General features: G+C 37.6%; 1 protein-coding gene across 6 annotated transcripts in view; it reads left to right on the top strand.

Annotated features, from left to right (window-relative positions):
* The window catches only part of LOC135503322 (neuronal acetylcholine receptor subunit alpha-7-like), a 109,735-nt gene that overhangs the window by 71,227 nt on the left and 17,042 nt on the right, over positions 1–21,466 (top strand). The window contains exons 4-8 of one of the 6 annotated variants that reach the window (XM_064796856.1): positions 1,998–2,140; positions 5,083–5,127; positions 12,337–12,446; positions 15,546–15,799; positions 20,302–20,496. In XM_064796856.1, the coding sequence (XP_064652926.1) occupies positions 1,998–2,140; positions 5,083–5,127; positions 12,337–12,446; positions 15,546–15,799; positions 20,302–20,496 (747 nt within the window). Of the gene's footprint in view, positions 1–1,997; positions 2,141–5,082; positions 5,128–5,230; positions 5,276–12,174; positions 12,285–12,336; positions 12,447–15,545; positions 15,800–19,317; positions 19,513–20,301; positions 20,497–21,466 lie in introns of all 6 variants that reach the window. The other 5 variants (XM_064796866.1, XM_064796874.1, XM_064796898.1 and 2 more) reach the window with 5 other exon arrangements.

Genomic DNA, 21,466 nt, shown 5'->3' with positions numbered 1-21,466 from the left:
TTCTAAGAAAAGCGAGTCACTTACTTGTCGTTAACTTTAGAGTGACATTACCAAACCGGTAACGGCAAGTTAACTCTGGCGAAGCAACTCTGGTTGTACCACCGCAGCCACCAAATCAAGTTTTACATCACGATGGTATGGACACCCACACCAGTACCCAACTTCAAATAGTTAACTTCGTTTTTGAAAGAATAGAAATTTACAAACAATGACATCTCTCAGCGTTTCATTTTACAAACATTAAAAAAAGAATTCCTTCGTTATCAACGACAAATCCCAGGTTGTCTTAGCTTAATGTATGCATCAATCAAAACTCCTGTATCTACGATAGATTTCGCTTCCTTTGAGGGATAATTGCTTATATAGGAAACACGGTGAAAAATCGATGACCCCATCATCGAATCTAGCAGCTGTAGGTCACTAGGTAGAGGGATCAGTCTGGTACTTGATCTGCACTATCCTTTTTCTCAAATCTTTGGGAGAAATATGGAAAGTACATTTGCAATGATTTACATAATTTTACTTAAAAGAAAAAACTAAAACATACTTAACGTGTGGGAATGTAAAGAACTTAGAAAATAAAAAAGGAACTTGTCTAAACATTCTAAGAAATCGGAGCCGTCAGCAAACGGCGCAGTACATAGTGCCTACGTCCAGTCTTGACCTTCACTATCAAACTATCGATGACAAGCCACGGCCATGCTGATAACATCTTTCCTTGTGATAGGCAATCCCGGCCCGACTACATCAAGCACTTATCCTTGAGCATCTCCTGATCTCGACCCTTTCAGTTGGAGCAATCAGAAGGAAGTATGGCTGTATATATGCCCCATGAAGATATCATGGCTAATTGTGTTGCTTCCTTTTGGCGCTCAATTGGTCAGTCTATTGGGCGCTTGCTAGTGCAAACATCGTGAGGGGCCTTTAAAGCAAATACAGTAGAATGGTAACATCAGTAGTTAACAGGTAAAGGTCGTACAAAATATCTCGACTTCATGAGGCCACAGAGGAGCATCCTCGTAAGGTTAGCATCGTTCTAAATGTCTTATTGATTCAGCCACTCATTCAACTAAATGCTGAGGCATGGCTATACGGGTTTTTTTCGTAAGTGAAGAGAATAATTCTACCACACGGCGATTTTGTGTTTGACTTGTGCACTCGGTAATGAGACTGTGACGACAGGGGTGTTTTGACCGAGGGCGTATTTTGTTCATTCCATTTCCACTTAGACAGCCTTGCGTTCCCAGTGGTCTCTTCAGACAGACAAGCCGTTTGTCACGATGACAGATGCTAAAATCCAAACAACCTGACCCCAAACTTGCCCCCGGCATTTAAGTTTGATTTAAGAGCTGTGACGACTTCCAAATGTGAAGTTGATAAATAAATTTGGTTTTATCTCTCCATGTGGAGGCGGTCTGCCAATAAACGTGCGCGTTAAACCGACCGTGGAAAATCAAACATCTTCGATTTGCTCAACAAGTTTATATGCGTCTGGTTTACACCAACACAGTGTATAAATCACGCCCCGTCACACGAGAGGAATAGTCTGTCATGCGAGTCTAACAAATGCCCATATCCAGTTAAATAACTACGGCGGAGAGATGCTTCAGACATTTTTCGATTGGGAAATCTCTCGGCTAATAGTCGAAGGCTGTTCAAACGCTTTCTCTTTTAAAAGCTTAAGTGCGAGCATCACTGATTTATATCCACGAATATGTTCCTCCCTTTGTGAAGCCAATCAGTATCCCTAGATTTATGAGGGAAGACATTGGTGAACAACGTTATGGTAGCTTCTTTATTTGTAGTGTTCCCGTCTTGCTATTGTGGGTTTAGGAATGTTACTCATCACAGTAGTTGTGGTTTTCAAGGCTTGTTTCGTCAAGATGATTTTATAATCACTTCAGATACCACTTAGCCTATTTACACCCAAATACACCACTCCTGCTATGTTGTACCCTAACCTTTGCCTGACCACCATTTCTCTCTTTTCGTTACAGCTACCCTCCAAGGCCCTTTCGAGAAGAAGCTGATCAAAAAATTATTCAACGATGATTATGATAAAATGGAAAGACCTGCCCAGAATGATTCCCATCCCGTAAGAGTTGATTTTGGCCTGACATTGCAGCAGATCATTGACGTGGTAAGAACAAGTGTTGTCGTTTTATCCCATACGTAATTATATGTAGCTATAGTCAGCATTATAGGGTATTGTGGACAAAAAATAAAATTCCAAAAATGTCGGAAATGTCCGGAATGACTCAGTCCACAAGTCGGAAATTGAGATCTTTCAATTTTGATCTAAGTGAGCTAAACGACCTTTTCTTAATCCTTTCTAACTTAAAAAATATTATTGTCCACGTTGACTTATTGCCACAAATGTTTAATATTCGTTGATCTTGCAGCTCTCCGAAGTCATTCATGCTTACAAGATTGAATTTTCTATGCTGAAGGCAAATTCGTTGTTAACACACCCGTATAATGAATCTGAATAAAATGTTGATTTTATAATGAAGTATCCGATGCGATTTGACAATTTTGTAAGTTAGTTTGATGATAAGAGCAAGTAAAAATGTGATAGAGTGTGGGAGAGCTCCACGACTATCCTCGTCATCGTTTAGTGATACACCTGGCGGACCTAATTGCCATCAGCATTGACCTCATATGGCACACCTGGCTACCCAATCGACGCTGATCGATGGCATCACATAATCTAAACAATACGATCAATATGTCAGGCAATGAGAATCTACATTATATGCGCCAGGATAATTGCCCGCCGGGGGGCATGTGGGCAACCAGGAGTAGCCCTATGGAGGGATGAGGTGGCGAACAGCATCGATGCCCAATAAGAGTCGTCTACATACCGTGTCCTTGTTGTTGCTGATTACGCCTGATCAATAAACGACACCCAACGAGCAGGTTGATGTCTGGCTATATAGACACTGCAAGCTAGGCGATCATTAGCCATGTGCTAATTATAGAGAAGCGACTATCTTAATTGGAAACATGAATTGCTCTGACCACTTACTATGTCCAATGTATTGCCATCAAGTTGAAGAAGTTGAAGTAACCTGGCTCTAAATGCGCTAAAGCACATGTACATGCATTTAGTAAATAAAGTGCACACGGTTGTTACTTTAAAATCCAACACGATTTGTGTCAATAGTTTTTGTCAGTGTAAATTAGAAATAGACATTGCCGCTGTATACAGTATGAACCAGAGACATGTCAACGATGTGAAAAACGGCTTCAAGGCATGATGTACATGTACATGTAAAAATGATTACAATGATATGGGTTATTATTATCATATGTCTAAGCTATTATCGCGTTCATCTAATGCTGATATCAAGATTGTGTGACATTATCTTCCGCATTTGCTTTATCGCCGAAATAGCCTTCGCGATCAGTTGATAAAGCGACTTCGAGACGAACTGTCCGGGATGAACGGAAATTACACTCTCAGAGATTGAATGAAAAACAATCTCTAGAATAGGCGTCTCTTTAATGATTAAAGAAGCGTGGGCAGGAGCTGTTGCATGGGTGAGCTGCATGCGACATTTGAAATCGTCATTAAGTCGGAGCTATTTCTAAAATTGTTACTATGGAAATCTACTCCCGTGTGTTGGTTTAATATCGGTTGAGAGACTATTGAGCATATAGTAACAAATCAATTTGCAGTAACGCCGTTTTCGTGATAGGCTGTATAATTTGGTCTGCGGACCCGATCCCGGATTTCACGTACTGTGCCTTTATCAAGTATGTGCAAAGGTGAAGAACAGTACTTTGATTCGTTCCCTCCTTTTGTTGGTGAAACCAGGCTAGAAACTGAATGGATTTATCCAGTGTATGATTTATTACTTTTCTTAAAAAATCAATCGGATAAATTTGTCTCGGTATAACTTTTAACACATGCCAAAAATTCGGCAATAATAACATGGATGTCGTGTTCCGTCATTCGTGCTTCGTTTGACTGAAGATATCTGTGGACTCCCCCTAGGAATTGTGATGAAAACCAAGCATCATTAATGTATGTATCACCCTGAAGTAAAGTGTTGAAAGCATGCGCCATTAACAAAAACGACTGTCACGTGTTAAATAACCTGATATCAAAATAATCCAAGATTTTTGTGGGCATTTTTGCCGTTTGAAATGTCAATATTTTAGATGAAAGCAATGTTTTATCTAGCATTCCGTTAGATAATCACAAGCCGCTTACAACAATCACAATTACGAAAAAGCAAATCGAGAACTTTTTTAGAACTTTTTGTCAGCCGATGTGAAATGTCTATCAAAGCCCTGTGATCAATGGAAGCAGTGGCTGTTACCATGGAAACAAGTGATGCTTCGGAGAGTTATGATATGACTATGACAGTTTGCTGTAGTGTCAGTACTAACTTAGAATTATTTGCCAGAGGGTGTAGCCTCATCACGACCCAGTATAACAGCTTCAAAAGCTTCAATGACTTTGCATCAAAATGTCATATGTTTTTCTGTCTAGCCGCCGGTCGTGATATCAGTGCCTAGAAATAAGATGATAAGCACCTATACATAAATGTATATCAACAATCTAGGCGCTATGATTTCAATGCAATATTCGATTAGTTTATTTCATAATATGTGCATGCCGAGCACAGTGTAACAACTCTGAGACGCCACCGTTCAATTAATCAATTTGTTCTGTATATACCAAAATAAACGCGTCAAAACCAGCTTGTTCACATATGTATTAAGGACAATATTCCCCCTTCAACAAATATATATTCAGACAGTTTCATTTTTCCTAATATTTTGGTTTTCACTAGAACACGTAATAATCCTTGTTAAGCTTAAGTCTAAGATAGACAGTAATGATAAAACCATTCGGATTCAAGTCTCCCTAATACGAAACACAGTAAACAGTAGTATAGGGGCCACTTTGAAAGAAAATTAAAATGTACTGACTGACCTGACCTGACCTGTTGACCTAGATTTTTCGTTCGAAATAATAATATTTTAAATTAGGCGTGTTCTGCTATCTATCATTGCTTCTAATCTCACCTTTTTTTCAGCCAAATTATCATTATCTGCTCTATTTTCCAGGACGAAAAAAATCAAATTATAGCAACCAACGTTTGGTTGAACCTGGTAAGTCTTGTGGACAGGACTTGCCACCTGCCGGTGCTTCGGTGCACCAATCATTAAATGCTAGGCTAACGTGCTTCTAAGGCAGTCATTTTCTCTTCAACAGGATGAAAAGAATCAAATCATACACACAAATATCTGGTTAAATTTGGTAAGTCATCAAGACATAAAGAGAGGATAAAACAAGTTGTAGAAAATCTACAAAAAAAATACTAAACCATTAAACCTTAATTGATAAAGAGAATAAATTTCAAAAAGGGGAATTGGTTTCGTTATAGATCAATATATATGACTGAACGAGCTACCTATAATTGTATTATGAAAATAGAGTAAAAAAAGAGCTTGACAACTTAACCAAATGTGAGCTAAAATGAGGATAAACTTAAACCTAAAATCACATTTCTTAAGCTGTCAAAATACTAAGTAATAGGGGTCCAATAACGCATGGTAAAATAAAACACAACATTTAGTGCATGAGCTAATGATGAAAAGTGCAGTAACATAATGTACATGTATTATGTAACTCTAAATACTGTGTACTCAAAACCCAACTTATTTTATCCTCGTGTATATGTTGAAAAATCTGGAAGGAGGAAAGTTGATTTTGTTTTTTTCCTAATCCGACTTGTCATCATCTCCTTCTCGGTGTTTGTATGTCAATACGTCAAAATGGTGATCATCATTGTTGTTTAAAGGTAGCATCAAATAATGCTGCCATAGTACCGCTATTTTACTCAAACCTTTCACTCTGCTGTATGTCCTCAAATGTCACACCTTAAGCTCTTTCTTTAACTATGAATTGTAATGCGACACGTTAAACTGAATATCTGAAATGAATTACAGTACCTTTAATACGAAATTAGATATTTACCGTCTTTAATGCTAAGTGTAAAACTGAGTCTTTGGAGGCCGCTAATGGATATGCAGATTATACCGTAGATGAGAGTTATCCACAAAAACCGTGCTCTTGGCAAAGTTGTCATGCAAGCGATGAATTGACAACATCTGATCACTGTCTTAACCACTCGGCTATTTATTTTTGGTTTGGAAAATGTGTCTGTGGGCAAAGTAAAAAGGTAGTAAAAACCCATGATTGTATTAAATGATATCAGAAAGTGTTATATTTGTGCAACAGGAAGGAAGAATGGCCTCGAAAAACCATGCCGCACAGTAACAAATGTCCTCAACGGGACAGTGTGCAATGCTATAAGTTATGCTATCAAAGCTTCATGGTTTGCATGAGTTTAAACATTCCAAGCTTCCCTGTACGCAATTCAGCTCAAGTTCGTTTTGAAATCGTCATCAAACTACATTATTGCTTATAAGCCATGGCATGTTTTAAATCATTTTGGCCTATATGTAGTGAATGTAGCTCATCTTAAGTCGTTGTGGTGGACCTTGGGAAAGAGAACACTGATTCAAACAATAAGGCCCATCCTTGCCAGTCAATATGTTTTAAATTAATGGTTCTATATCATCTCAGTTTGTGCCCCCTCACCAAGATATTGTTCAGTAAAACGGTCACATTACAATATTCATAGCTAAACAACCTGTTTAAATTGTGTATATTTGGATGTGCAGTACAAGTTGTTGTGATCTCTAGTTAAACTGTTAAAACTCACTTTAATATTGTCAGCTTTTGGTATTTTCTGCATTAACAAAGTTTCTACTCAAATGAGTGTTGTGGTTAGTTGCTAAATGCTTGGTGGTTGATATTGTAATTTAACAAAATACTTGCAGCTTGATATAACCAGCTTTATATCGTTTGCCTTATCCAGTGTCAAATTTCATAGAATTTGTTGACTGGCTCTTCTGGAATAATTGGGATAATTCCAAAATGCACCGTCGGAAATGTTTTTCTGAATCAAGCGGTACAGCAAAAATGATGGTCACTTTTAAACGCCATTGATGCATGGCATGCATGGAGAAAAACTCGAGAATATCCAAATAATATTTAGGGTAACGCAATCCCGACTGATAAACCCTGACCTCCAACGCTAATACACCCACCTGAATTCGGCTTAGGACCAGTTTAAAGTTTTAAATTCCCATATATTAACCTCCCTTCTTTTTGATAATTAACAATAAACTGTTGTAGCGTTGTTCATCTGTTCACCCGTTGGTGTTAAGCGTGTCACGTGTGCACTAATGTCTCCATGAGCATTACGGATAATACATATCCTACGGCTTAAACATGTAAAGTCACATTTTCAATCCAAACATGCTATTTCCTCATAATCATTTTTCTTTTTTCGATACCTGCATGCCGATGTTGGTAGTTACCAGTTTGTAGCGTCTGTGTGTCTCAGTTAGCGGTTAGAGAATGTAGATCCGTAGATCCACATACATTAAGAACTCCCGATATTACGATGAAAGGAAAAATGATGTTTTTTCTCCTTTAAATTACCAGCCGAAGTGATCTATGTGTACATTGTTCTTTGCCCTGAAGAACGTGCCAGAGTGGCTCATCCTGAGGTCGACCAATATAAATAAAATAATATCTCCTGTTAGCTAACGTAAGATTGATCCCTTTAAAAAAACTCGGTAAATGCACCGAAAGCACCCCTTATCCCGCGGTAGCGTTCGAGGTGTGGTCATTTTCGACCAAATTGTTGGGCATGATTTATGGTTATTTGTAAGCCAAGAAGATGGGGATAGGACACTGTCATTGAAACATCCGGATACCTGACTTGGCAGAGATGTTTTGATATTATCTTCTTGTAACTTTTAATCACTCAACTGGACTGCTAAAATACTGTACAAATACCAGTAGAAAATCCGCTGAACACTCCCAAGGAAAATGGTGTTGGTTTACTTCAAACGAAGAGGAGGCAGTATTCTATTTCATCCAAGGGAGTCTGAAATAAGACCATTTTGTCTCGACATTGTGTGCAGAATAAAGGAGCCGTGCTCCAACAATGAAAAGACTCTGATGAACCTCGTATTGAAAGAACTCGCATCTCTTTGACGTACCCGTGCATTACCTAAAGTCAGCCCCGCAGTATAAGCCTTTAATGGATCATCTTTCGCAGCGTACTCGAAACAAGGTGCATCTAGGGGGAGAACTATCGAGAACACGGGAAGGATTCACTTCTTTTGTGCTGGAGTCTGATTCTGCATTACCTGGTGCCTGTTCCTAGCTTGTTCAGCCTGTTTACATGGTAACCAATATGCAAATGTATTGGTTTTCTATAGAAAAATAGCCTGGCCCTTGTCTCTATTGAAGATCATGTTACGGCAGGTCGTTTGAAGATGATGGCCCTGCCTACGCAGTTTCTGAAAGTCTACAGTGACATGCTCAGTTATATGGCAATGCAAATGACTTTGAAAGAGCTCGCCATAACTCATGACCACATGGATGAGTTAATAGTGTAATCTATTGACCTTGCAATATGTGACAAACATTATTTTAATGAGCACATATCCCGAAATCAGCATACAAAGTAGACAACTGTGCTGCGCCCATGCGGATTACACCCCAATATGGATGGCCGGTTCTGATCCCCATTATAGGTACATCTACCATTTAGTTCTCGTTGTCGTTGTCCCGTGGTGTAGCCGATAAGTTCACCCCTACCCTTTATGTTGGAAACAAATTAAACATCCTAATTTGCAATCTTTTATAATTCTACAAACAGACAGACACGTGCAGAGGGGAATGTCATACCTGTTAAATCGCTATTGCAGTGAATGATGATGATTAAAATGATATTTCAAATCCTCTGGAGAGAAAAATATGAAAATGATTCGTCGTACTGTGTTTATTAATACATTGTGACCAAGAACTATTCGACTCTGATATGTTTTAATGTAGACTTCTGCATCAGTGTGTAATGCTTTGTTCAAGGTAGCCTTTTTCAGTTTTCAGTTCCCAAAGTTTTTTGTACTGTTCATAAGCATGGTGAATATAGATGCATTTTGCTTTTCTTCGCAAAATTAAGGAATATGCATAAAGTGTAAAATAATATCCGCTTGAATCGAGAAATTGTAAGAAAAAAATCTTAACTCTTCTCATCATCTTCACCAATTTCGTACAAGAGGTAAATATAATTTTTATATGTCATCAAATTGAATGTTTTCAATTTTCATTATCTCATCAACTTAATTGCATTCACAATTTACAATAAGTCAATCTTGCTGGTGCCTCTAGATGCAATTGTAAATTTATTTCCACATCGTTAGCACCGGCATATGCATTCTATAGTAGGATGATTATACCTTTTAGTAGATAATCTTCATGTTTGTTAAGTCTTTTGATGTACATCGGGGTTAAGTCAGGTTGTAGATAGTAATGATTTGTGATCTTTCTGCTTAGGGCCGACCCATGAGGCCATGCAGTTCACCATCATTTTTTTAGCATATTCAAATAAGCTCCCTTTTATTATCAATGTATCTTTGGAGAAAAAAATCCATCATGAACTATGCATCATAATCAATAGCATTAATACTGCGTCATTCGATAACTAAATTTTCAAATAATGTTCACCCATTGCCTGGATCCTTCCAAAGCATTACTTATTTTGGTTTCAGCTTCAGTCGGCTAAACAAAATCTGACGTACCTGGTTTGACCTTACTGTAAAATGGGGTGAAATTTGGCTAAAGGGGAGAAGAAATTGTCCCATATACATTTTCCACTCTATCTACAGCTAAATTTTCTGTTTCAGCTGAATCATTGTACAAAAAGATGTTAAAAGATAACTCAGTGGGCTTGTATTTTCATAGTTTGGCTCAAATACATTTTTTGTGGTAGGACAACTTCACCCCAAGGGCCAATTTAACCCGTCTTTACAGCATAGCAAATGTTCAAAATGTAAACATGAAACTACAAAATATGCATTTTTATAGAAAAAGGCGAAAGTATGGAAATTTAGTCTGAAGTCTTAAAGAAACTGTTATCAAATCTAATCCAACCAGATAACATGACAAAAAGTGTACACATATGTCAAATGTTGGTGACGTTCTGAATCAACATAGAGATCTTCCTCTTTTTATCATACGATGTATGCTGTATTGTGGCCACAGCTGATATTATCATCGCTCATGAAAATTTGAGAAGGACTGAGCACATATCAATCTATTTATTTCAACAAATAACAACTTAGTCCCTATTATGCATTCATTCTAAACTTTGAAAGGCATTCGAACTATGAAGACATGGAGTTCAGGAACCTTGCTTAGTTTGAGGCATGACACATCTGGGAAACTGTTTATGTACATGTACGTGAGTCTGTGAAATGTCTTGTGAATGTTAATAACTCTTCTATTTTCAAGTGGAATTAGCAGACAGCGAAATGGCTGATATCAACCTAACCTTTTCTGTATTCAGAAGGTAAATGGTATACACTGGGTTTGGAGTGATAGTTTTATTAAGTTCTTGCACGGGAAATAAAGCAGCGAGTTAATCGAAATGTTTTGGTAATCATATCACGAACATGTTCTCTAATGAAGATCGCTCAATCACATAAACCACAAAACTTCCATCAAAATTTGTGAACGCCAGATTTCGAGGAGTACAACTATGAGCTTTATTCTGCTGCGTGCATCACTGCAACTCTATATCAAACACTTCAGAAATCTATAATCGTACACAGCAAACCTCTTGGCTTGATCTCTACCATTTACACAAATTCATAAACAATGAACTGATCTTCAACTAGAGGCACCTTTGGTATTTCTTATTACTCAAAATTAAGTTTGCTCACATGACAAGATTTGTAACGAGTGAGTTACCGTACCGCCAATATTGCCATCACACACAGCCGAAGACTCGACTTCTGCTTCTTTCTGAGCAAATGTTGTCATTTATCTTACATTTTGTCCTTTGATATCAGTGCATTAAGCCATTGCCACAAATGCTTATTTGGTGCAAACTACTTTCTTGAAGAACTACAGATGCCTCTGGAGATTCTATACCCTTTGCTGTCAAACAATAGTTTTATTCACCATAATATCCTTCAAGATTGTCTTTGTTTCACATTTTTTATTTGCAGTTCCTTGTGTTTTGTCTGTTCACCTATTGTTCATGCATTTTATTTTCTCCACAGAAAATAAATTTAGAATAAGAAGCAAAACAGTCCTGTGTCATGGTTGTCATCACCGAAGTGTAGTACAGCAGTGTATAACAGTATCTGCAAGATGGAGGAATAACTATCTTACTTGTTTGACGCAGACGTACATCTATGTTTGATGGTTTGCCTTGAAATCGTGCAGTCTGTTTGAATTGGTTTACAAATAAGAAGTAAAGTTGTCATGTTTTACATGATGAATCCTTATCTCATTCGAAATGGAAGAACATTTTTCTTTCTGTTGTTTGTTAAAGAAGATAAATTGTCACAGGAGAAAAAATTGAATAGCTTGATATGATATAGGTCTTTGTATCCTTGCTTACGTTTCTTGTTTTTCTTTCAGTATATTGTCATTGTTTATTTTACCCTCAATGATTTAACCTTATTCCTCTTCCATTATTCATTTATGTCTACTGTCTTCAACCAAAATCCACCATTTGGAATAGGCCCTATGTTTTACAAAAGTAAAAGTTAAATGTTATACACTTAGAACATACAAATTAAAATAAAACTTGTCCTTCTTGGTTTTGAATACTAATGGTATCACAATTTTAGTAAGTGGTGGTGTTGATCATTGCCGGGAAATTATGTACGAACCATAGGATCGAACAGAGATATTGTATTTGCTTGTATTTGTTATTTTTTTGCAAGGAAGCTTTTTGTTTCCAAGCAATTGCAATGGAACTATGTGTGCACCTTATATGCCCAGTTTGTCAGCATTCTATTCGACTTTCACCTGTTACGTCCGTTTGTTCTGAGCAACCAAGTTCCGGTCATTGCGATAAAGAAAGAAAAAAGTGGTCCATGTAGTCGACAAGTTTAAGAATAGTGCTTAACTATATGAACCTGAATCAGTACAGTTTCTTTACATTATAACTGAGTACTTTGATTGATAATTTATAAATCAAGGTTTCTAATTGTACAAAATGGTGGATTCGATGTGTCTCTAACTTGTATTACATCATCTTTGTCTTGTGTTCTCAGATGTGGAATGCTTATAACGTCCAGTGGGATCCAGCAGAGTTTGGCAACATCTCAGTCATCCGTCTTCCATCCAAGGCACTCTGGAAACCGGACCTCCTTTTATACAATAGGTAAGACATTGATATAATGATGTGAATTAAAATTAACTATCCTTTCTTCTAGATGTGGAACGATTATCACTTGCGCTGGAACCCCAAGAACTATGGCGGGATTGACAAACTCCGTATTCCGCCAGGAAAGCTGTGGCGCCCAGATATTCTCATGTACAATAGGTGAGAAGGAGAACTGCATGCACACGTGTATTCGTTTTGCAACCTATACCTGTATTCGAGGCTGGCGTTAGTTTTGCAAATTTAACAATTTAGTGAATACTTAACTTTCCCTTTTCCCTTGTGTTGGTCCATTCGAATCACTGTGGAGAAAATCATATTTAAAATTCCAATTCACTTTTTTATCGATACTTTCAAATGGTAAAACGGCAAAATCTAAAACACCTACCCTACTCAATTTGTAAAGAGCAACTTAAAAGAATCAGTCCGAGAAAACTATAAAGGACCTAATAATATATCTTCAATTCATGTCGATATATGTCATTGGATGTCTTCTCCAAAAGCATGTAAACAATAACCTTTATTGGAAATGAAGAAGTAAGACATACTGTGCATGTGCGTGTAATGATGGACAAAGGATGTCTTCTCCAATCGGCATGTTCGCCCCCAACTTATCAGCATGCAGTGGCAGTAGCAAAGAGAATTGTATTGGCATCAAAATGAATGGTAGTTAAAGGTGTGGGAAAATGGACGATGCAGTGGACTCACGTTGGCATAGCAAGTTTCACATTTTCCGCATATCCTCACACCAATGCAATGAATATACATTAGTCATCTCATAACGCCTGATTGTTATGAGTTGAACAACAGAAGAAAAAAAGATAGTTAAAGGTTAAATATTGAACAAGTATAGTATGAAATATATGTCTTCGTAAAAACCGCACATGCATACTTAAAAATTTTTAAATCTTTTTAAATAAAGCAGGAGTCCACAGTGATTAAGAATTGACTCTCATTTTCGTCTTGGTGGAGATACATACTGTTGGTAGTTGTTTCTTTAAACCGTAAACCTTGCAATGTGACGCTGTTCGATGCCAAGCTATACTTTCAAAAAATAAACGTTGTGGTCTTGCAGATGTAAAATTTAATGTTTACATTGACACAGTTCAATGCAAATGTACTGTCAACAAATAAACGTTGTGGTCTTGCAGATGTAAATGGTAATGTTTACATTGAAACAGTTCAATGCAAATCTACTCTCAACAAATAAATGTTGTGGTCTTGCAGATGTAAATGGTAATTTTACATTGAAACAGTTCAATGCAAATCTCCTCTCAACAAATAAATGTTGTGGTCTTGCAAATGTAAACATCAATGTCAGCACAATGGTGTCTTTCATGAGTCTGTACCGTATGTTCAATGTCTAAATGTCTCTGTGTAAAAATGTGAATGTTCGTATCATTTTTTCTTGTAAAAATTATGGTCATGTGAACAAAATGTCGATGTCACATGTTCTGTCACTTAAACGAAAAATGAGGATGTAAAATGTTTAAAGTAGATATTGATGATCAACTTTTTCATGAAGTCTTTCAGGAATGTTTAACTTCACTAAATCACATCGAGCAGCGTAATAAATGGTTAAGGTGGTTCGTAGGTTTCTTGCATTATCTTAACAAAGAATAGACAACCAACTTTCCTCTGAGTGACTCTTGTTAGCCTTTGCATAAGTTCCAATACATTTGTCAAAGCATTGAAAACAATTATAGATTTCAAGAAAATTAAACCATATTGCCTTATACGTTCTAATCTTTTAAAAAAATTCTTGACTAAACTGAATCAAAGAAGTTTTGATGTTACTGAAACATGAATGGACGTTTAATTCTTTGAAACCGCATACTTAGTTTGCAATTCACTGTTATATTGGTCAGTTCATTCATATGAAGATTTCTTTATGCAATAGTTTTTAACTACAAAGAGTTATTTGATGAAATATGGATTGAATCTAAGGCTGTTTTTTTATGCTGCACATTTTGAAAAATGCATAGATTACCCTGCATGATAAATTTTGAAAACAATGACCTGTAAGGTTGGTGTAGGGTGTCTTCACGTAATCGCATTGGCATTTGCTTTTGCAGCCAGTATTATTAGTTTTATTATCTGGACAGATGCTTATTTCTACGTCACTCAAATGGGCAAGGTCCCGAGTTCAGTGTACTGGGAATAATACTATGAGTGAGATAATTGCTAGTTTCATGAGCATGGTTTAAACCTTTTTTGAATTTCTCTTAAATCCTGGTAACTAGTCAGTAACTTTTAATATTTGAAAAATGTCTTCTTAAATTCTCCTTAATTGTCTACAATCGTTTAAATCAACATTGCAGCTCGTGCCAATAATCAAACTTTCTTTTCAGATGCATTTTTTAAAGTGTTTGATAAAAGTTTGTAAAATTTGATTAACTTGACATTTCAAAGTAGAAGAATATGAATAAAAATTATCTAGTATTCTCACAATTTTAAAAGAGGTAACGAAACTAAACAGTTCTAAACTGAAAATGGTCAAAATATTCAAATCAGTGATCTTGTAAATGTCAGTAAAGATCTAAGCCATACAAAAGATTTGACAAAAATGGCTTACTAACTTCTTTTTTCAGGCAAACCGTAAGTAAACATAAAAGCGAGTCTGAAAAATGCAAAGGCCTACATGTACCATACCTTACTAAGGAAATTAAATGAGATGTAAAAAATCCCTAAAAACCTGATAACACTGCATCCTTCCGTTGTGGTCTGCATGCGTATTGGATGACGAATGAAATTATTCTAGAGGCAGTAATTTGTCGAAAGGCTCTGTTATGAAATGCAGAACTCTTGTATTTTAGCGATGGAAATACGTTAGATACCTAAGTACATTTGATTAAAATTATTAAGTAAAAAAATCAAATAAAAAAAACCATTAGTATCTTCATAAAAAGAATAAACACATGAACGGTGAGTATGCTATAACTTAACTGGTAAGAAACTTTGAACAAGCTTGGAATTTTTTGACATGTTTAATTTCTCGATACCAACTGTGAACAACTACATCAAAGTAAGGCCTTGTCATTTTGAAGGCGTTGGAGACTTTGTAATTTTGGTGATCTTTTTTTTGGTGGGATGTCAAATCGAAAAACAAGCCGCATACAAAACTTTTGTGAACGGAGATAATTTTCGTGTCGAATTCTTCTTGATCCCAATATGAAGCTCGAACGGTCAACATCACCAGTTGCCCCTCTGAGCAAAAATATGTGGTCCAAATCTCACACCATTCTTTCCCATTACTTGCAGTGCCGACGAAAGTTTCGATGGCACGTTTCCGGTCAACATGGTTGTGACTCACGACGGGAATACCACTTACATCCCGCCAGGGATGTTCAAGAGCACATGCAAAATAGACATTACATGGTTCCCGTTCGATGACCAGTTCTGCGATATGAAATTCGGGTCGTGGACGCACGATGGCTCTAAGATTGACCTACAGAATCAAGGTGATGAAGGAGACACAAGCACCTTCATTCGGAATGGAGAATGGGACCTGAGGGGTAAGACATGATGTAGATATTACTACACTTCTGGTGATCTGGACAAAGGGTACCCGCCATGACATGGCAATTTTACAACTTAGAATGTATCCTAGATGTTGTGTATCAGTGGGCACATAATGTAGCAATATTGTCTTTTACCAACCCTGGATAGAGGCTAGAAAGAAATTGTTGTGATGCTCAACCTGGTTATTTGTGTCACAAGAGTCAGCCCGATTTGGGCAATACAGGAAGCCTGCATTACTTAGGAAGAAATGACTGGATGACCGCTGCACTTATAGCACAGCCTCTGACTGGTTGATACATGGATACGAATGGAACATTCGTCACAGTCTAGTCCACCCTGCATGTATCACATAAGCAGATGCATTACTCGTTTCACTTCTCACCGGAAATGTCGCATCTCGTTTGCTCACCTGGGCAAGCTCATGTTATCATTGTCTGCTTGCGTTTGTCGTCAATGTCCTGATCACCCACGTGCTGGAAACTTGCTGAAATGCTGTTTAACTATTTGTAAGTTTTAATAGACAATTGCTGTATAGTACAACAACGAAAGAAAAATTACCTAGAAGTCGTATCATGAGTTCACGCAAGAGGTTTCTGATAGCCCAGGTGAGCACGATGTTTCTTTCACATTTTATTCGTATCGTTCAAAAAACTCCACAGCTGGACTTACATCGTCATGTCGTCAGTTGTAGCCAATGGCAAAGATAGAGATGTGCCGCAAAAGCATGTGAACAACTACTTGTGTTGTCGAATGACTGGTAGTTTCACCATAGATTCACCAATAGACCTACCCCCGATAGATTATCATAGCTCATTAAATATAATATAGCCGGATACATTCTAGGTTGCACATTGTCACCTGTTCAATGTCACCAGTAGACTAGCGATGCACTCCCCTAACCCTTGACATGTTTTCGAAATGGCAACGTTGCTCTGCATGCAAAACTCTAATTTCATTCATTTGTTTCCAGTGAAACCCACACAGAATGTTACGATGTGTTCTGTACGTTTTTATCGAATATCACGTTCCAAGCAATCTTTGACACAGTTCTGCATCATGCTTTTGGTCATGGCATTCAGTTCATTGTTTTCACGACTGGGCGCCAAGGCCATCGTGGTTTTCAGAGCCTGATCAAAACAGTTTGGCATTACATACAGGTATGTGCATGGAAATGTACGATATATTTTCTATACCTGGTAACAAAGATGACGGCCAGATCTGAAAAGGATTGAAAAGAAAGCAAAAACGACGACTATATACTGTGAGCAAGATGATCGTTACAACCTCTAATAAGCCTGAAAACTAGAGTTTTGTGCTGCCTGCCATTGCTATCTCAAACATGAACACTGTAGTTAGTTTTGTCGGTGTTGGTATACTGCACAGGATAAAACTAGGGTTAACCAGACAATTAAGCAATCTGCACCATCAACCAAAAACTGCTTCAAACAATGAATTGTAATCGAAGTTGGTATTTTATTTGGCGCCTTTCTTTGTTTTTGGTGCCCTGAACGAAATGATGTCAGTATTCATTGCAGTATCTCACCGGGTTAATTCAAAGTAATGATATCAATTGTTTTGAGGTAGAGTTCCTTGCAGCTGTTTTTCTTTGTTTAATTCCCCTTTTCTCGGGACCAACCAAAGCAACTGCTTTTCTTAGTAGAAATACCCATTTCATTGGGGCATATCAAACAACAGCATATTCGTTCTCATCAACTGTATTTGGATGTAACTGCTTTGTTCCAGAGGACATCTTTTCACCCAGTTGATAACTCTTTCATGCGAACCACAGGACCAAACCGTAACCAAAACTAAACTAAATCCCACCTTTTGAATTATAAAACACTGCACGTAACCTCACCGAGCATGTCACCTTAAGTTCATTGCTGGTAGGCTGTTTTTGCTTGGTTAAACGTGCCAACTGAGTTTCCATAATACCATCCATCATCGGAAGGTCTTTTTTATAGCCTGGAAAATTGTGAAAAACAATTAAATAGGGTTTTATACAACAAAGATGGCCGCGACTTTATATGAATGCACATTCCAAAAAATTGCACATTTGACTTCGAAAAATGAAAGGACATAAAAAGAAACCTTAAGGTAACACAGGAACCAATTGCTTCTGTTTGAAATGCCAAACATAAAGACAAAGACAAAGATAACCAGACCCAACTGATTCTGTTTTGGATTTGGCTACCTGGTATAATGACGATTACCTTGAAAGCTAGGGTATTGTTTAGCATGTTGATTTTAACAGCATCCAAATAATCAATTCGGGTATAGTACTATATGTGAGCCCAATCACCAACACACATGCTGATTTGGATCACCTGCCAGTCGCCATCATGTGAATGTCAGTTGCTCTTCCTGTATTGCCTTTCGGTGAGGAGGTTCGAGCGAAAATCAACACATTGTGTGAAGTAATTCAAATGGACAAGAATGACATACTGACCACGGTTGTTGCCGTGATGTAGTTGCACTACTTCATATTGATGGTTTGGGAGGTTGTTCCAATTCGTACCATGTTCACTATCTGTTTGGTGTTCGGGGCTTTGGGGCACTGGTGTTAAATGTAAGAGGCATGCATGTTGAATTACATGATTATAGTTAGAACGACTTGAATGTGTTATAGATATACTTAGCAGTTAGAAACCGAATTGCGTCGGCGGCAGGGTTTCTTCAACTCTTCCCAACCTGCGGTCAGCAATTTTAGTTTATTTCACGAGAACATAGCACTGCACGCAAAAAAGCCTAAATGGGCTGGGCGAAATTGTCAGTATTTTGCTTTACATCGCTCTACCTTGACATGTTCTGTTCGAAACTGGTAAAAAAAGTAACTAATTTTTTCTTAGAAGTTTCAGATGAAGTGTCACATTTGGTTCAACTGCTGCATTTTCTATGTGAAATCACCAAATATCAAAGTGCTATGTTCTCGTGAAAAAGACTATAGGGTTATCATTTATCTCTCATGACTCAATGGTTTGAAAGTACTAAGTATCCTAACCGCGTTAAACCAAAAGCTTCTAGAAACAGGATGGGTGCAACGTGTCTATGGTTTCCTAGTTCTCTGCATGTTCATTGCACTTCGGGGACTTTCGTAAGGCGGAAATGAAAATAGGCGCTGAAGCGATGATAACAATCAACGTAGTCCCTAGAATAGTATGGAAAAGCTACGTGCAACTGAAACCTCGCTCTCTTCTTGTTAAAAGTGACTTTCGCAGCAGTCTTCCTTAGAGATGTTGGTGTAACCACTAACGTCAATTTGATAACTTGAACATAATTACTGTCTTAGAAAACTTAAACATCATCGCTCTAAACACTTCAAACTTTAACTATTCTTTTCTATCACTTATTGGAAATAAATGTGAAGAATGAATTCTATCTATCAAGCTTTATCTAGGAATGTACTTCTCCTGTCTCGTCTAGCCTACTTACTAATCATTGAACTCTCTAATTGCTATCAATCATCTTCTTGCTACTGGGATTAAGACAAACTTACCTTATTCTTTTTTAGGTTTCCCGTGCGTACGGAATGTACAATATTACGCGTGTTGTCCCGAACCGTACATTGATATAGTATTTACAATGCACATCAGGCGGCGAAAGCTCTACTTCTTAGCTAACTTGATTTTGCCATGTATGATTCTCTCCTCCTTGTGCCTGGTAACGTTCCTCATTCCCCCGGACGCTGGAGAGAAGGTGTCGTTTGGTAGGTCATAGTCGCTTATGGTACGCAAAAAGGTGTCGCTTCGGCGGTGGTAGTTTCCATGGTGCTTCAATCCCGTAGTAGCGAAACCCATGGATCACGATTCGAATTCTGGCTCAATGCTTATCCATTGAGTCATAATTAAAATTGTGCCTCCATGTTTTATCCCACCCTTAGAAAAATACATGTAGTTACCCAGTTTGTAGTCATACCCAGAATGATCATTACTTGTGTTTGTATTGCAGTAAATGGGTGTGCTGCGGAGTGACGTCTTCAAATCTTGTCTCGGCGTTTTCGTTCCAAATAATCGTTTTTTACAAATGACTTTCTAATATCCAGCATTCAGCGCTCAGAATGAGCCTGGCTGGTAGGACATTGCATTTCGCAAAAAACCAGCAAGAAAATAGATTAAAATAAGAAAAAGGGAACACATGCTTACAAATCGTAAAACAAAAATCTTCACCTATTTTTTTCACCTAAAGACGCAGTTGCACTAAAATTGACGCATGATCGTGTCACTTCACGCCATGTGGCAACTCATCGTAGCCGCGACAGGGTTATCTTGTCTCGATGCACTAGAAACACGCAGCACGACGTTGTCTCATCACTTTCAACGTTGTTCGTAGCCTAGTCCGTAACTGCGTCTTTCAAAATTCTGAGCTACATACGGGCATTTGAGGCGCCATCTTAGGTGACAGTTTCTCCTGAAATCGAAGCGACACCTGAGCACACTCGGTGGTATTTTCTTTAGTTTCCTTTTTATTGTTTTTTTCTATCAATTCTTTATTTTAGGTGTCCCTGCCAAACGAAATGTGATAAAATATGAATGCTGTCCTGAGGAATACATAGATATTACATTTACAATCCACATTCGACGACGAACGCTGTATTATGGATTTAACTTGATAATACCGTGTGTCTTGATCTCCTCTATGGCTCTTCTGACTTTCACCTTGCCTCCCGATGCGGGCGAGAAGATCTCACTAGGTAGGTACACGAAGACTTTCATAGTCTAGATTGTATGCACTAACATATAACAGCTGACAGTTTAAACGAGTCCAAAATTCTCACCAAAATCCTAAAATTTCATCAAAATACAGCTGTTTAAAACAAAAAAAAACTTGATTTGTGCTCTAAGTTGAATGTGGTGTAAATTGTATGTTAATTAATCGGTAGTGTTATATAACGGCCCCAATATTGAACACATCCATCTTTCGGTTTGTAAAATCCAAATTTGCCGAACATATCATCCGTGAAATATTGGTTAAACGCAGGGGATACCTATCACTTATTTGCAATTTTTAATATGTTATTAATTCGCTAGTTCAATGCTTTCAGGTCCAATAGGCAAACATGTATTACAGCCTAGAACAAAATAATCCCTAAATCTGGTTTAAAATCTTCAACCAAAATAATATGATCAAAATTAGCTCCTCCATGCCTTCTTAAACCCTCAAATGATATCAGTATGAACATATGTCAGTACATCAGTTAAAAGAAATCCCCTTATTTAAAATTTGCTATTTCGGCAACTTTTCTCTAGGCTGTAATATGATAGCACATATAGCTAATTATCGCCACATGCCTTTATTTCATTTTTTTTCCTGCTTTCACATTTGTACACTTTTTATATTCGTTATCCGACCCTGCACATGAGTAAAGTGGTGGGGAGTTGGTCCGACATTCACTGTCACAAAACACGTTATTTTTGCTTACTTGATGCTGTCTATACACCTAGTAGATCACGAGATGTCACAAACATCCAAAAATCCTACCCACTACCAGGTTTGTAAAATGGTACTCCCTCCACCAAAAAGTGGATGAACGAGCAGAGATTCATCCAACGCCAACAGGACAAAGTGAAAAAACTAACTAATATTAATTTTTGAACAATTTTTCTTAAGAAATTAAATTCAAATGTTAATATTAGTCAGTACGCCAATGCACGGGTGATCAA

This window comes from Lineus longissimus, chromosome 2 (genome assembly GCF_910592395.1).
Source record: "Lineus longissimus chromosome 2, tnLinLong1.2, whole genome shotgun sequence".
In the NCBI taxonomy this organism is placed as follows: domain Eukaryota; kingdom Metazoa; phylum Nemertea; class Pilidiophora; order Heteronemertea; family Lineidae; genus Lineus; species Lineus longissimus.
This window is presented reverse-complemented; position numbering and strand designations above follow the sequence as displayed.